Source organism: Palaemon carinicauda, chromosome 20 (genome assembly GCF_036898095.1).
Source record: "Palaemon carinicauda isolate YSFRI2023 chromosome 20, ASM3689809v2, whole genome shotgun sequence".
In the NCBI taxonomy this organism is placed as follows: domain Eukaryota; kingdom Metazoa; phylum Arthropoda; class Malacostraca; order Decapoda; family Palaemonidae; genus Palaemon; species Palaemon carinicauda.
The window spans coordinates 37,631,556-37,648,677 of NC_090744.1; the positions used below are offsets into that span (position 1 = coordinate 37,631,556).

The window sequence follows — 17,122 nt, forward strand, 5'->3', positions numbered from 1 at the left end:
AAACATGTTTACATATATATTGAGTAAATGAAAAGTAAGCGATTAAGTAAAGACAAAACAAACAATGGCTGCCAAGAGAGGACCAAGACAGAGACGTCTGTCACAGTCCGTGCCAAAAGTGAAAGTGAGCATTTATCTGTGTGTGAGGGGGGGAGGGGTAGCTAGCTACCACTCCCCTACACCCCCGCTAACTATCGCGGGGGTAATACACCCTCGTTAAATTCTAATGGCTCGCCATTTCAGCTGCGCTAAAAGGTAAACCCTCTGTAAATAGCGTGGTTTGTATTTCGGTTACGGAACAACTACCTTGTTAAAGACTTCAATGGCTGTTCCAGCTCACACTCAAAACATATCTCTATATAAAGGATGAAAGATTTGTATAAGCATAGGAACAAAGTAGTATACACTGGAACCTTGACATACAATTGCCCTAATATACGAATGTTTTGAGATACAACAGAAAATTTTCGAAAATATATGCTTTGATATACAACAAAATATTTGAGATACGATTTTGGGATGTGATAGTTCTATAGGCGACCGATAGATGGCGTTCGGTCTGTTTGTTTGTTATTGTCGCATCCTTAACATTTCGTTGTGTAGTTCGTTGTATTTCTGCCTATTTTTCGTGTTATTTTGTCTATCTTATTATTTACCATAGGTCCCAAGGCTAAAGACAAAGCTGCTGATAAGAAAAAACCAAGAAAATGTTTTTGAAAAGGCAATAATGCTTCCAAAACGAAATAGAATATTTGGTGTGAGAGAGAAATATGAATGATCTCTCTCTCTCTCTCTCTCTCTCTCTCTCTCTCTCTCTCTCTCTCTCTCTCTCTCTCTCTCTCTCTCTCTCAGTAATAAATGATTTACCATGGGTCCCAAAGCTAAAGACAAAGCAGGTGATAAGTAAAAACCCAAGAAAATGATTTCGAAAAGGCAATAATGCTTCCAAAACGAAATAGAATATTTGGTGAGAGAGAGAGAGAGAGAGAGACACACACACACACACACACACACTCACACTCACTCTTACACTCTCTCTCTCTCTCTGTCTGTCTGTCTGTCTGTCTGTCTGTCTGTCTGTCTGTCTGTCTGTCTGTCTGTCTGTCTGTCTGTCTGTCTGTCTGTCTGTCTGTCTGTCTGTCTCTCTCTCTCTCTCTCTCTCTCTCTCTCTCTCTCTCTCTCTCTCTCTCTCTCTCTCTGTGTGTGTGTGTGTGTGTAATAAATGAAATCTTTTTTTCTTTGCTAAATCTCTTTTGTCGCTGTATAATCAAGCATCACAGAGCTAAAAACTATAAAATATCGTGCATCGGCGGTAGCATGTCTTATTAATAAGGGAATTATTTGATTCAAAAATTGAGGTTGACGACGGACTAAGCAGGGTTGATCAGCTGATTTGAATGTAAACAATGCATAAGATTATAATTCGCTATGTTTTTAATTATATATACGATACTAAAATGTGAATATTACATGAATTATTATTGGATACAGTTAAGTAAAACGCCAGTGAGAAACAAGGACGAAACAAAATGACAAAGAGACGAGACAGAGGGAGGCGGTAGCGTGCGTGCATGTGTTCAGATTGTCTGGACCTTGCAGTAGCACATTTCCTAAGATAAATCTACGCTAAATCAAATAAATTAGCGAAATCCATGAATTTGGGAAAAGCGAGAAGGAATGAAAAATAGGAATGGGAATACGTGGAATGAGGGCTAAGAAGGCGTTTAGAATGATTAATTTGATAAAAATGACGAATGAATGCTAAAAAAGTGAAGATGAATAAAATCGCGAAAAATAAAAGACAACCGAAAGAGTTGGCACGATAGGCCCAGACCTGAAAGTGATGAAAGTCTGGAAAGTGAGGCCAAAAAGGCCAGACATGAAGGTGATGATGAGTAAGTGTTTACGTAATTAAAAAAACTAAATAAAAATTCATTTAGCAATGTTATTTCATATTTGTTTATTACGTAGTTATTAGTCTAGATACATAAATAAAAAGAAAACAAACCGTTCCCTGCCACCCCTCCCTACCTCCTCCTCCTGCTGGCCTCACGTCATCTTTCGTTGTGGTAAGTTGAATTCCTTTATTTTTTTTTTATTGATCTTATTAAATTTATTATCATTTATCACATCACTGTGTTATTTCATCATTATGTGTGTTATTACTCGTTTATTTGTGTATAAATTGTGTATATTATATGTAATTTAGCTGTGTTTTGGTGTGGTTTAATAGCGCTAGAACGAATTAATACATATTACATTATTTTAAATGGGAAAAAATGCTTTGAGATACAACTGTTTTGATATACAACGATGGTAACGGAACGAATTAAATTCGTATGTCAAGGTTCCCCTGTACTATAATGGAATTGCTCAGGGGTTAGAACAAACCATCACTATTTCACGCAGGAAATATAGATAAGGTAGTTTGCTCAAATATAAAAGTGAGGACAATCATGACAAACCACTCATCCTCATTTCCTTACTTCTCATGAAATTCTCAATTACATTCTATCTAAATCTAAACTGATAAAGCAAAGAGGTTAAACAACAGTTGCTTTCATACGCAATTGTTTGAGGCACACTATACTTGAGCACAGTACAGTAATAATACTGTATGAACTATACAAAAAATCAGACAAAACAGCAATTATCAAGAAACAAAAACTTAAAAATGTACAATTCAACCTACTTGAGTAAGCTTGCAATGGTGATTTTTCATACGATGACCCTCGTCAATGATCATGTATTTCCAGCGCAGTTTTGAGAGCACTGCTTTATCTTTGATAATATATTCGTAAGTTGTTAGAAGCACATTCAATTTGGTAGCCCGCATCTGACTCTGCACAATTCTACGAACTTGTGGCGATCCTTTGTAAGTCACAACCTAGTAATGAAAAAAAGTTCAGGATATGTCTTCCAGAGAATTCACACTTCAATGCAATTTTACCAGCAAAGGAATTAATAAGCATAGAGAATCCTATTGTGTTCCTAAGATTTTGAGTTCACAATACCAATAAAACTTTTGTTAGCTAAAATATTCAATAACCAGCTTAAGAAGCATTATAAAGTAAGATCCACACATATTCCATTTTCCTGACCATCCCATTTTCCCCAAAAATAGATTTCAACATACCTGAACAGATGGAGCCCACTTCTCAAATTCCAAAGCCCAATTAGATATGGTAGAAAGTGGGACAATGATAAGGTAAGGCCCATTGTTCTTCTTCACCTCTATCAGGTACGTAATGAGACCAATAGTCTGAATTGTCTTACCCAGACCCATTTCATCTGCTAAAATACCATTGAGGTTGTTATTGTAAAGGGAAACCAACCACTCGAGGCCCTGAAAGAGATGATATGAATTATATATCTGTAGTTTACTTCTCCTTTCAATCAGTTTCTGACCCCTGCCAGTAGTAGGCACATAATCGTTACATTCTTAAATGTTAAGCTGGTGATTTGAGGAAAAAGAGACATAAAAAGCCCTACAACAACATTAGTACAAAATTATGGAAATCCACGGAGAGTAATGTAGTTGGGAAACCAAAGTTATGGAAAGGTACCCTTTTACTGTCTAAAGTGTATTACAAGGGTAATTGAGGATAATAAAAATATTTTGGAGAGAATAACCCACAGAAAAACTAAGTTCTCCTGTACTCAATTTTTTTTTAATGAGACGCATTTGAACTGACTTGCAGCGGTGCCCTTTTAGCTCGGAAAAGTTTCCTGACCGCTAATTGGTTAGATTTATCTTGTTCAACCAATCAGCGATCAGGAAACTTTTCCGAGCTAAAAGGGCACCCCTGCGAGTCAGTGCAATTATGCCTCACTGAAAAGAATTGACTATAGGTTTCATAAACATAAAAAATATTAGAAAGATTGCATAAAACAAAAATAACTTTTTTAACAGAACACTGATAATAGATTAGAATAATTTTAGAAATTTCATACAGGTAGTCATCGACTTACGACCAAGATGAAGACCATATGTCGAAATTAAAAAGTGAAGTTTTCGTAGATTTATTAGGCTGTGTCATGATTCAGCAATCATCTAAGTCATATTTCATCAATATTTTATTACTATATATCATTATTTCACTTCCTTGTTTCATAGGATATCATATGCTCCATAAAAGTATTTTTGTATTCTATTTTTCAATTTCAGAAGTATTTTAACTATCAACAACTACCAACTCTTTTGTTTACTTTTGATTGTGATCAGCTGATCTAAAGGGCCTGCTACCGTATCGAGAGACTGTACACATACGAATAAAAACGTGTATTGTATATATAATTCCATAATTTATTCAAAATATTTTCATGATGAATGCACGCAAGCAGGCACCAGCACACACACACTGTCTCCCTAAAACAGTATTTAACTTTTAGTTCATTATTAAGCCCTAATAATTAATTATACATTATTGTGGTTAATTGAAGCATGATTGTACTCTATTTTCCTATTTTGGAAGCATTTCAATAATCAACAATTACAGTACTTTTGTTTTACTTTTGGTAGGCATCAGCTGATCTCAAGGTCACGCTACTGTAATGATATTATGCCACAGAGTGTTCTCTCTCTCTCTCTCTCTCTCTCTCTTTATTTTGATTTTTCGATGTTTCGATTATGGAAATATGTTATTTTCATTAGTAAAATAAATTTTTGAATATACTTACCCGATGATCATGTAGCTGTCAACTCCGTTGCCCAACAGAAATCTAAGGTCGGGATACGCCAGCGATCGCTATACAGGTGGGGGTGTACACAACAGCGCCATCTGTGAGCAGGTACTCAAGTACTTCTTGTCAACAAGAACCCAATTTTCTCCTCGGTCCACTGGTTCTCTATGGGGAGGAAGGGAGGGTCCTTAAATTCATGATCATCGGGTAAGTATATTCAAAAATTTATTTTACTAATGAAAATAACATTTTTCAATATTAATCTTACCCGATGATCATGTAGCTGATTCACACCCAGGGTGGTGGGTGGAGACCAGCATACATGTTAACATTAGAAGCTAAGTATCCCGTATTTCATTTTAGCAGTTATTCAAAATAACAAACATAAAATAAATAAGTACCTGGTAAGGAAGTCGACTTGAACCATTACTCTGCCTTTTTTAAGTACGTCTTCCTTACTGAGCCTAGCGGTCCTCTTAGGATGCTGAACGACTCCTAGGTGCTGAAGTATGAAGGGCTGCAACCCATACTAAAGGACCTCATCACAACCTCTAATCTAGGCGCTTCTCAAGAAAGAATTTGACCACCCGCCAAATCAACCAGGATGCGGAAGGCTTCTTAGCCTTCCGTACAACCCAAAAAACAACAATAAAAAGTATTTCAAGAGAAAGATTAAAAAAGGTTATGGGATTATGGGAATGTAGTGGCTGAGCCCTCACCTACTACTGCACTCGCTGCTACGAATGGTCCCAGGGTGTAGCAGTTCTCGTAAAGAGACTGGACATCTTTGAGATAGAATGATGCGAACACTGACTTGCTTCTCCAATAGGTTGCATCCATAACACTCTGCAGAGAACGGTTCTGTTTGAAGGCCACTGAAGTAGCGACAGCCCTAACTTCATGTGTCCTTACCTTCAGCAAAGCAAGGTCTTCTTCCTTCAGATGAGAATGTGCCTCTCTAATCAGAAGCCTGATGTAGTAAGAAACTGCGTTCTTAGACATCGGTAGAGCAGGCTTCTTGACAGAACACCATAAAGCTTCTGATTGTCCTCGTAATGGCTTTGTCCGTCTTAAATAGTACTTAAGAGCTCTTACTGGGCAAAGTACTCTCTCTAGTTCGTTCCCCACCAAGTTGGACAGGCTTGGGATCTCGAACGACTTGGGCCAAGGACGGGAAGGAAGCTCGTTTTTAGCCAAAAAACCGAGCTGCAAGGAACATGTAGCCGTTTCAGATGTAAAACCTATGTTCCTGCTGAAGGCGTGGATCTCACTGACTCTTTTAGCTGTTGCTAAGCAAACGAGGAAAAGAGTCTTTAATGTGAGGTCCTTAAAAGAGGCTGATTGAAGCGGTTCGAATCTTGATGACATCAGGAACCTTAAAACCACGTCTAGGTTCCAGCCTGGTGTGGACAACCGACGTTCCTTTGAGGTCTCAAAAGACCTAAGGAGGTCCTGTAGATCTTTGTTGGTGGAAAGATCCAAGCCTCTATGGCGGAAGACCGCTGCCAACATACTCCTGTAACCCTTGATCGTAGGAGCTGATAGGGATCTTACATTCCTTAGATGTAACAGAAAGTCAGCAATCTGTGTTACAGAGGTACTGGTTGAGGAAACTGCATTCGCCTTGCACCAGCTTCGGAAGACTTCCCATTTTGACTGATAGACTCTGAGAGTGGATGTCCTCCTTGCTCTGGCAATCGCTCTGGCTGCCTCCTTCGAAAAGCCTCTAGCTCTTGAGAGTCTTTCGATAGTCTGAAGGCAGTCAGACGAAGAGCGTGGAGGCTTGGGTGTACCTTCTTTACGTGAGGCTGACGCAGAAGGTCCACTCTTAGAGGAAGAGTCCTGGGAACGTCCACTAGCCATTGCAGTACCTCGGTGAACCATTCTCTCGCAGGCCAGAGGGGAGCAACCAACGTCAACCGTGTCCCTTCGTGAGAGGCGAACTTCTGAAGTACCCTGTTGACAATCTTGAACGGAGGGAACGCATACAGGTCTAGATGGGACCAATCCAGCAGAAAGGCATCCACGTGAACTGCTGCTGGGTCTGGAATCGGAGAACAATACATCGGGAGCCTCTTGGTCATCGAGGTAGCGAATAGATCTATGGTGGGCTGACCCCACAGGGCCCATAGTCTGCTGCAAACATTCTTGTGAAGGGTCCACTCTGTGGGGATGACCTGACCCTTCCGGCTGAGGCGATCTGCCATGACATTCATGTCACCCTGAATGAACCTCGTTACCAGCGAAAGCTTTCGATCTTTTGACCAAATGAGGAGGTCCCTTGCGATCTCGAACAACTTCCTCGAATGAGTCCCTCCTTGCTTGGAGATGTAAGCCAAGGCTGTGGTGTTGTCGGAGTTCACCTCCACCACCTTGCTTAGCTGGAGGGACTTGAAGTTTATCAAGGCCAGATGAACTGCCAAAAGCTCCTTGCAGTTGATGTGAAGTGTCCTTTGCTCCTGATTCCACGTGCCCGAGCATTCCTGTCCGTCCAGTGTCGCACCCCAGCCCGTGTCCGATGCGTCCGAGAAGAGACGGTGGTCGGGGGTCTGAACAGCCAATGGTAGACCTTCCTTGAGAAGAATGCTGTTCTTCCACCACGTCAGTGTAGACCTCATCTCTTCGGAAACAGGCACTGAGACCGCCTCTAGCGTCATGTCCTTTCTCCAGTGAGCAGCTAGATGATACTGAAGGGGGCGGAGGTGGAGTCTCCCTAACTCGATGAACTGGGCCAGCGATGAAAGTGTCCCTGTTAGACTCATCCACTGCCTGACTGAACATCGGTTCCTTCTCAGCATGCTCTGGATGCATTCTAGGGCTTGATTGATCCTTGGGGCCGACGGAAAAGCCCGAAAAGCTCGACTCTGAATCTCCATACCTAGATAGACAATGGTCTGGGATGGGACGAGTTGGGACTTCTCTATATTGACCAGGAGGCCCAATTCCTTGGTCAGATCCATAGTCCATCTGAGATTCTCCAGACAGCGACGACTTGACGGAGCTCTTAAAAGCCAGTCGTCCAAATAGAGGGAGGCTCTGATGTCTGCCAAGTGAAGGAATTTGGCAATATTCCTCATCAGTTTGGTAAACACAAGAGGTGCCGTGCTTAGGCCAAAGCACAGGGCTTGGAACTGGTACACAACCTTTCCAAAGACGAACCTTAGGAAAGGTTGGGAGTCTGGATGGATAGGGACGTGAAAGTACGCGTCTTTCAGGTGTGCTAAGGTACCGAGTGAAGGACAAACCGTGGTTCAATGATGATTGTAGACGTGCTTATTTGGAGAAGCAGGAGGCCTATCACCTTTGGAAGAGTAACAGATCAGATTTGACCTGGAACAACTATACTCAGCTTCGAGCTTTTGCTCAGAGACTTTATGCCTCAACTGAAAAGGAGTACAATTTAATCATAAAAGAAACCCTCTCTGGTACAACTCAGGAACATAAATGGTGGTCTACCCTTAAATCTGCACTCTTTGGTGTAGATGCAACAGTTCCTCCTTTACTTTAACCAGATGGCTCAGTCACTCACTGTCCAAAGGAAAAGGCAACCCTTTTGGCTGATGTTTTTGACAGTAAGCAGAGTAATGAAAAACTTGAACTTCCTCATTCCTGTTTTCCTGAGGCTAAACTAACTAGTTTAGCTTTTCGATCTCGTGAGATTAAAGCTCTGTTGATGGACCTTGATGCTTATGGAGGTTCAGACCCTAATGGTATTTTTCCTTTGTTTTTCATAAAGACAGCAGATTTCTTAGCTCCAAAGTTATCTGTTATTTTACGCAAGTTAGCAAGAAGAGGAGCTTTTAGCACTTGTTGGAGAATTGGTAATGTTACTCCTCTATGTAAATGTGTTTGTGGTAGCTCAAGTCCCACTGATTACCGCCCAATTTCCATAACTCCCATATTATCTAAAGTTTTTGAACGTCTTCTGGCAAAACGTCTTAATAGGTTTGCTGAAAGTAATTATCTATTCCCTAGTTTGCAATTTGGTTTTCGGAAAGGCCTTGGAGCATGTGATGCCCTTCTTACAATCTCTAATGCAGTACAGAAATCCCTTGATTGTGGTCGGGAAGTTCGTATGATTGGCCTTGATTTTAGTGCTGCCTTTGACCGTGTTAATCATGAGGCCCTTGTTTTCAAACTGAAACAGTTGGGAGTGGGTGGGTCGTTTCTTAGCATTATTATTGATTTTTTAAGTAGTAGATCTCAAAGAGTTGTTGTTGATGGGCACCATAGTGAGTATAGGAATGTGATATCCGGTGTTCCACAGGGTAGTGTTCTTGGCCCATTACTTTTCATACTATATACACATGACATGTGGTTTGGCCTAGAAAATAAGCTTGTTGCATATGCAGATGATGCTACTCTCTTTGCATCAATTCCATCCCCTGAATGTAGATCTGGGGTTGGTGAATCCCTTAATAGAGATTTAGCTAAAATTAGTGCATGGTGCAAATTATGGGGTATGAAGTTGAATCCTAACAAAACTCAAAGTATGATTGTAAGTAGGTCAAGGACGGTGGCTCCTCAGCATCCGGATCTCAGTATTGATAATGTTTCTTTAAATTTGTATGACTCTTTCAAAATTTTAGGTGTGATTCTTGACAGCAAATTTACTTTTGAGAAACATATAAGGTCTGTGTCTTCTTCAATTGCACAAAAAATTGGCTTATTGAGAAAGTCTTTTAAGATATTCGGTGATCAATCTATTCTGAAGAAGTGTTTTAATTCTTTTATTCTACCTTGTTTTGAGTATTGTTCTCCTGTCTGGTCTTCAGCTGCTGATTCTCATCTTAATTTGTTGGACAGAAACTTACGGTCTATTAAATTTCTTATTCCTGATCTAGATATTAATCTCTGGCACCGTCGATCAATTAGTTCATTATGCATGTTGCATAAGATTTTTCATAACTCTGACCATCCTTTACATTCAGATCTCCCTGGACAATTCTATCCTGTTCGTAATACTAGGCAGGCAGTTAATTCTAATAGCCAGGCCTTCTCCATCATAAGACTCAATACTACGCAGTACTCAAGAAGTTTTATTCCAGCTGTTACCAAGTTGTGGAATGATCTTCCTAATCGGGTTGTTGAATCAGTAGAACTTCAAAAGTTCAAAGTTGGAGCAAATGCTTTTTTGTTGACCAGGCGGACATGAGTCTTTTTATAGTTTATATATGACATATTTGTTGTTGACGTTGTTAATAGTTTATATATGATATATCTCTTTTGACATTACTTTTTTTGAATGATTTATTGTTAATTTGTTCTCTTCAGTTATTTATTTCCTTTCCTCACTGGGCTATTTTTCCCTATTGGAGCCCCTGGGCTTATAGCATCTTGCTTTTCCAATTAGGGTTGTAGCTTGGATAGTAATAATAATAATAATAACGAGACCATCCAGTCCTCCTTCCTGACCGCTGCTAGGACCGACTTCGTCGTCTCCATCGTGAACGTCTGCTTGGTGACAAAAGCATTGAGAGCGCTGACGTCCAGCACCGGTCTCCAACCTCTTGTCTTCTTCGCTACCAGGAAGAGACGGTTGTAGAAGCCCGGGGATTGATGGTCCCGACTATGACTACCGCTCCCTTTTGTAGCAAGAGCGACACCTCTTGTTGCAACGCTAGCCTCTTGTCCTTCTCCTTGTAGTTGGGAGAGAGGTTGATGGGAGATGTAGCTAGAGGGGGACTGCGGCAGAACGGAATTCTGTACCCCTCCTTTAGCCACTTCACAGACTGAGCGTCTGCACCTCTGCTCTCCCAAGCTTGCCAGAAGAGCTTGAGCCTGGCTCCCACTGCTGTCTGGAGAGGAAGGCAGTCAGATCCTGCCTTTTGCGGACTTGGAACCCTTCTTGGATTTGCCACGGTGACTGTCGGCACGGGTACCTCCTCTGCTGGAGGTTCTGCCACGAAAGGGCGGGATGAACCTAGTTGCTGGTGTGTCTACTGCTGCAGGACGGAAAGGTCTAGGCACGGAAGGTAAAGCTTTAGCCTTACGTGCGGAAGATGCCATCAGATCATGGGTATCCTTCTGGATCAGCGAGGCAGCCATCCCCTTGATCAGCTCCTCCGGAAACAGACACTTGGAGAGAGGAGCAAACAACAACTCCGACTTCTGGCAAGGAGTGATACCAGACGACAAGAAGGAGCAAAGATGTTCTCTCTTCTTAAGCACTCCCGACACGTACGAAGCCGCAAGTTCACCAGACCCATCCCGAATGGCTTTGTCCATGCTAGACATGATCAGCATGGCAGAGTCCTTATCCGAAGGGGAAGTCTTTCTGCTTAACGCTCCCAAACACCAATCGAGGAAGTTGAAGATCTCAAAAGCACGAAAGACTCCCTTCAACAGATGATCCATGTCAGAAAAGGACCAGCAAATCTTCGATCGTCTCATAGCCAGCCTGCGGGGAGAGTCAACCAGACTTGAGAAGTCGCCCTGGGCAGAGGCAGGAACTCCCAAGCCGGGTTCCTCTCCCGTGGCATACCAGACGCTAGATTTGGAAGCAAGCTTGGTAGGCGGAAAGATGAAAGCAGTCTTTCCCAGTTGCTTCTTGGACTGCAACCACTCTCCCATAACCCTCAAAGCTCTCTTGGATGAGCGTGCGAGGACAAGCTTGGTGAAGGCAGGAGCAGCAGACTGCATGCCCAGAGCAAACTCGGAGGGAGGAGAGCGAGGGGTTGCAGACACAAACTGTTCTGGATACAAGTCCCTGAACAAGGCAAGGACTTTACGAAAGTCTAAGGAGGGAGGCGTAGACTTGGGCCCTTCTAAGTCGGAGTGCGGTTCATCCAAATGTGCAGCTTCGTCATCCGATACTCCATCATCCGAAAGCTGAGTAGGAAGTGGCAAAGGCGGAGCAGAAAGCTGAACGGCTGAATCCGGCAGCACGGGTGCATGCGTAGCTGCTGCGGATCCAACAACATGCCGCTGCTGGTCAGTCTGCGAGCTGGCAACAACAAAAGCAGAGTGCTGGTGCGTGGGAGGGGTTGCCGTGGGTTGCGGAGCATGCCGCATAGTGTCAGAACACGGCAGCTCTACAGCACCTTCCCACTGCTGATGCGGTAGCTCACGCATGTCAACGGATGGTGCAGCAAGAACATGCGTCTGGCAGGGTGGACTGCGCATCGGTGGTGGAGCTCTCACAGGTGGAGTGTGGGAGCAGGCAGCCGCAGTATCTGCTGAGCGCACAACCGCGGCAGGTTGTAGGTTAACAGGTGCAGTGTCAACCTTCTCAGCATGATACTCTTGCATGAACGCAGCAAGCTGAGACTGCATAGTCTGCAGCATGGACCACTTAGGGTCTACCGTGGTTGGAGCAGCAACAGACGGAGCAGTAGCCTGTTGTGGAACCACTCTACCTCTCTTGGGAGGTGTGCAGTCTTCGGAAGACTGCGGCGAGTCCGAACTGACCCAGTGGCTACACCTGGGCCATTGGACTCGCTCGGAAGGGACCTTACGCTTGAGAGGTCGTGAGACCTTTGTCCATCGTTTCCTCCTTGAAACTTCTTCCACAGACGAGGAATGATAGGGCTCATTCGTCTGTTTGTGGATGGGACGATCTCTGACAGATACGTCCGCAACCACTGAGGGTACATCCGTACGCTGATCAAGGCCTGCCGAACCCTTTGGTCCTTCGACATTGCTTCTCCCCTGGGCTTGGGAGCTTGCAAGAGGTCCCGGACTGGGAGGACGACTGGCACGAACAGATGTACCCTCATGCGCAACACTGACACTGACACTTTTCACTTCACTTGCACTAACAACACTTCCCACTGCACTTTTCGCTTTCAACTCTTTGACATCTGCCAAAAGCTGATTACGGTCATTAGCCAATGACTCCACTCTGTCACCAAGAGCCTGAATGGCACGCACCATATCCGCCATGGATGGCTGAGCACTAGTAGCAGGGTCGGGAGTCACCACTACAGGGGAAGGAAAAGGTTGAGGGGCATGGGGAGAGGAAAAATCAACAGAGCGAGAAGAACTCCTCCTGATCCTATCTTTCTCTAGCCTACGTGCATTTTTAAGGAATTCGTTAAAATCGAATTCCGAAAGCCCAGCGCATTCCTCACATCGATCTTCCAATTGACAGGATTTACCCCTACAATTGGAACAAACGGTGTGAGGATCTATGGAGGCCTTCGGAAGACGCCTAGAACAAGCCCTAACACTACACTGCCTGTACTTAGGGACTTGAGACTGGTCAGACATCTTGAATTGTAGAAATAGTCAAGGGGGGATTCCAAAATCTAGCAAAGTTCGTTAACAATTAATCCAAATTAAATCAAAAAGCTTGCTAAGCTAATGATAAAGCTTCCTGAATAGCGAAGGCTAAAATCTAGAGCGAATACATCACCAAAATCGTGAAAAACAACTCCAGAATCAACAGCGTATCCAAGTAGGTCTTGCCGGTGGCACGACAGAGGAAAAATTGAGTTCTTGTTGACAAGAAGTACTTGAGTACCTGCTCACAGATGGCGCTGTTGTGTACACCCCCACCTGTATAGCGATCGCTGGCGTATCCCGACCTTAGATTTCTGTCGGGCAACGGAGTTGACAGCTACATGATCATCGGGTAAGATTAATATTGAAAAACTAATAATACTCGGTAATACATCGAAACAAAATCACTTGATTTGCAACTAGCCTTCTGCCCGAAATATGACACTTTCACACTACTTTTCTTAGATTTATGGCAAGTAGTACTATATTCCTAACAACCGATACAGCCCACTGAAACACTTTGATATTGGTACTCGATGTTTCGATGATGGGAATAATAAGATTACTCGGTAACACACTGAAAGGAAATCATTCGGTTTGCAGCGCGCCTTTCGCCAGAAATAAGATGTCACTGGACATGTGACGTGAACTCGACAAAGAATGACTTGCAAAATATGTAAAACTCTTTTCTACTTGTAAGAACTGAAAGAATACTAACTAACCAAGTAAAAGAATTTCATTTTTATAATGCAAAAGAAAGTACTGCATATTATTTCTGAGAAAACATTTATCCTATTAGTATACTTTCACTAGAAAAATATCAATCTCAGTATTATCAGAGATGAAATTTATTTCATCCCTGATAATACTACCGTAGAGTTAAATTTACGCTAAGTAGTACTCATAACCAATACAGACCCACGAAATACTTTGTATTGTTACTTGATATTTCAATAATGGGAATACTAAAAATGATCGTGAGCCTATTGGAAGGAAATCACTCTATTGCCTCCTCGCTTTCCGCAGGTATTATGACGTCACCAGATATATATGAACTTAACAGATATTAAAACTTATCTTAATGTATTTTTTACTGAAAACGGATATTGTATATTATTAATAAAAGAAAATACTAACTTACCCAGATAAATCAATTAATTTTTAAATAAGAAAATAAATTATTTTCAAGGAAATATTTCTCCTGTTAGTGTACTATTCTAAACATTCTTGTGACGTCATCATAGTTTAAAAAAAAAAAAAAAAAAAAGTAATTGTGAAGTCGAAGTCGTCAATTGCATAGGTCGTAATTTGACGACTACCTTTATACAGCATTGTAAATATATTTTCTACATGAATTTTACCATACATTTTGCAAGGAAGGAATAAAGAAATCGGAAAACTTTCAAAGAATGAGAAATTGAATGGTAGATATACCTACTGCTTCATGAAATGGTCTTCTCACCTTTAGTGCAAGAGATAAGCCTGGAAACAATATATATTTGTTAACAGTACAAGTTCTATCAAAAGTCCTCACCTTGACCTGGTACTCTTTCAATAAACCATTGACCATAATCTTTGCCTGTTCTGTGACAGTTTCCTTAATGGTATGGGCAATGGAGTAATAATTCTTCTCTCCAGTAACATCTTTGTACTCATCATCCTCAACTTTGGCCTTCTTAAGGACCTCTTTGGGATTCTTCTCGACCGCATCCAACTTGCTCTCTGTTAGTTCCTCAGCAGTTTCTTCCTCCTCTTCTAAGAGAAAAAGTTCTTTAGTCATAAGGTTTGTGTCGGAAAGCTTTAAATCCTAAATTACATAATTCTAAGCTGATTTCTGGTGGGGTTCAACAAAAACAAGTAATTATTGTACAATATCTCAAATATTAATCTAATGCTCTTAATGATCATACTTCCTATACAAATAAACTGAACAGTATCTGTATCCTTATATCAATATTTTTCAAATACATTATTTTTATATTACTTGATAAAATACTGTACTCCATCTCATTAAAAAAAAAAATACTTTGGGAGAGCCCAATGACATTTCTGGCAATGTGAATAAGTTATCAATTAATTCATTTGTATATCTCATAAAACCACACTGTAAAGGATGGAGATTGTCAATGAATACAATGAATTCTTACAGTTGAAAAATAAATTTTCTAATAAAAATATAAGGATCAACATCAAAAGTGGGCATAAATTTAAAAGATACATGACGATTCACTCCAGGAGATCTTCTCTAATCAGACAAAAAAAGACTCAGGATCACCATACAAAACAACAAAATAAGTTACTGTATTTGACGCCATATAGGACACACTTTTTTCCCCAAAATTTTGGGGAAAAAAATCGCTCTGCGCCTTATACATCGTAGGTAAAGTTGGAGACCTACTGTAGGGCGGCTAATCTAACCCAGCTTACGCTCGGTACTTTTACCTACCCTAAACTCCATGCATCCTCCTAATTTTATTTTTATTATTGGTATTATTACTGGTGCTTTAAAAATAAATTCGTTAAAATAAAAGCAATTTAATCTGAAATGCCGTGGCTAGCATTTATAAACATCGTCGACATAATGAAAACATCGAATTACGGTTGCGTTCTCAGAAACCTTTTAATGTTCTCTTTCCTTAACCTTCGATAACTTTAATATCGTTAATAACGGTAATAATCCACCATGATTTGAATTATCCTCACACTTTCTCTCCAATCAAGCACCATCTTCTCTGTCACATCAAACTGTCATTAGCGGTAAATTTTTCATTGTCAACTAAACGCAAACAAAATGGTTTTCCTCTTATGCGATGTATAGAAATTTTAAGGGATATGGCAAGTAAAATATTTGTAATAACATCTTTAACAAAAGCTCTTGGTATCGTTAGTTATCACTTGCATGTGTAAATGTGTTTGTTTGTTCGTTATGATCGGCGATGAAACATAAACAAAATAACGTTTTCTGTTTTAGGCGGCGTTTATTAGGAAAAAATTTATATAAAATCGCTCTTATCTTGTTTACAGGCATTATGAATGGCTAAGGATAAAAAAAGTAAAACAAAATTAATAACATTATTACATAACCAATCCTTGGTAAAATATCTGTTGCTGCAAAAGCAAACTTATACAAGTGTAAATGTGTTCGTCTGTTCGTTATGATCGTTGATGAAACATAAACAAAGTAGTGGTTTTGGTTTTATGTTGAGTGTTTAGCAAAAGCATGATGTAAAATGGTCTTTATTTAATTTATTTTTGGATTTTTAAGTATGCAACAAAAGCTAGCCTATGCACTGATAGTTTTCTAATTCACCAGTTGTCTTATACAGCAGATATGAACCAAATTCATTCAAATTTGTCTTTATGTTCAACATTGTCTTATCTGAAGGTCGTCTGATGTGTGGAAATATACAGTATATTTCTGCTTGTGTAATGTACAGCTAGACTGTTTTCAACATCATATGCTTAAATACACTAAAACTGTTTTTCTGAATCTGAACTGCTGAAATGAGGATGCATCTTATAGGCCGTCAAATACAGTATCCCATAATCTTAAAGACAAACCTCTTCCAAAGCATTTTAAAGATCCCGATATTTAAGCTTTCACTGAAAAAACACCCACATAAACAGTTATGGGCTTGTATTCTCATATGAAAACCTATGATACCAATTTAAGAAATAAAGGGGTCAAAGGTTTAAACAACCAAAACATAATATTGGACACTAACCTTTCCTCTTCACAGTTTCCACTTTATTTACAGGTACATTTTCTTCATCAGACGATTCAGAATCATCCTCAGGTAATACTTCCCAGCCAGGATTTGCCGTCAAGAAAGCTTCCAAGTTGCTAGCCAACGGAGCAGCTTTGCCACTAACGATAGTTCCTGTAGCGGATTCCATGACAGGTATGTGGCGCTCCTGAGGACCACCCTCTTCACTATTATCAGCCTCCCGTGCTTTGCGTCTTTCCTCTCGCTGTTCAAGGGAAATGGGGGGAAAATCTGTACAGTCACACTGATTTTTAGAGAATAACTTTCTATACAAAGAATTATGCCCTCTTGCATGAGAAAGCGTTTTAATGTTCCTAGTATTTTAGGGGGTGGGGTTTAATACCTTCAAAATCAATGCAGAACAGTTCATCTGTGAACTACTAAATACTTTTTAGAGATATGACCTCTTGCTGTTAATGTGTCCTGAATTTGTAACTACTGTAAAATAT

The 17,122-nt window shown here is 40.8% G+C and overlaps 1 protein-coding gene across 4 annotated transcripts in view; it reads right to left on the reverse strand.

Moving 5' to 3' along the window:
• The window catches only part of brm (ATP-dependent helicase brm), a 136,364-nt gene that overhangs the window by 68,868 nt on the left and 50,374 nt on the right, over positions 1 to 17,122 (reverse strand). For all 4 annotated transcript variants that reach the window (XM_068395055.1, XM_068395054.1, XM_068395052.1 and 1 more), the window contains exons 8-11: positions 16,632 to 16,878; positions 14,441 to 14,661; positions 3,137 to 3,346; positions 2,693 to 2,887 (exon numbers count right to left, since the gene is read on the reverse strand). In XM_068395055.1, coding sequence (XP_068251156.1) covers positions 2,693 to 2,887; positions 3,137 to 3,346; positions 14,441 to 14,661; positions 16,632 to 16,878 — 873 coding nt within the window. The remainder of the gene's footprint in view (positions 1 to 2,692; positions 2,888 to 3,136; positions 3,347 to 14,440; positions 14,662 to 16,631; positions 16,879 to 17,122) is intronic.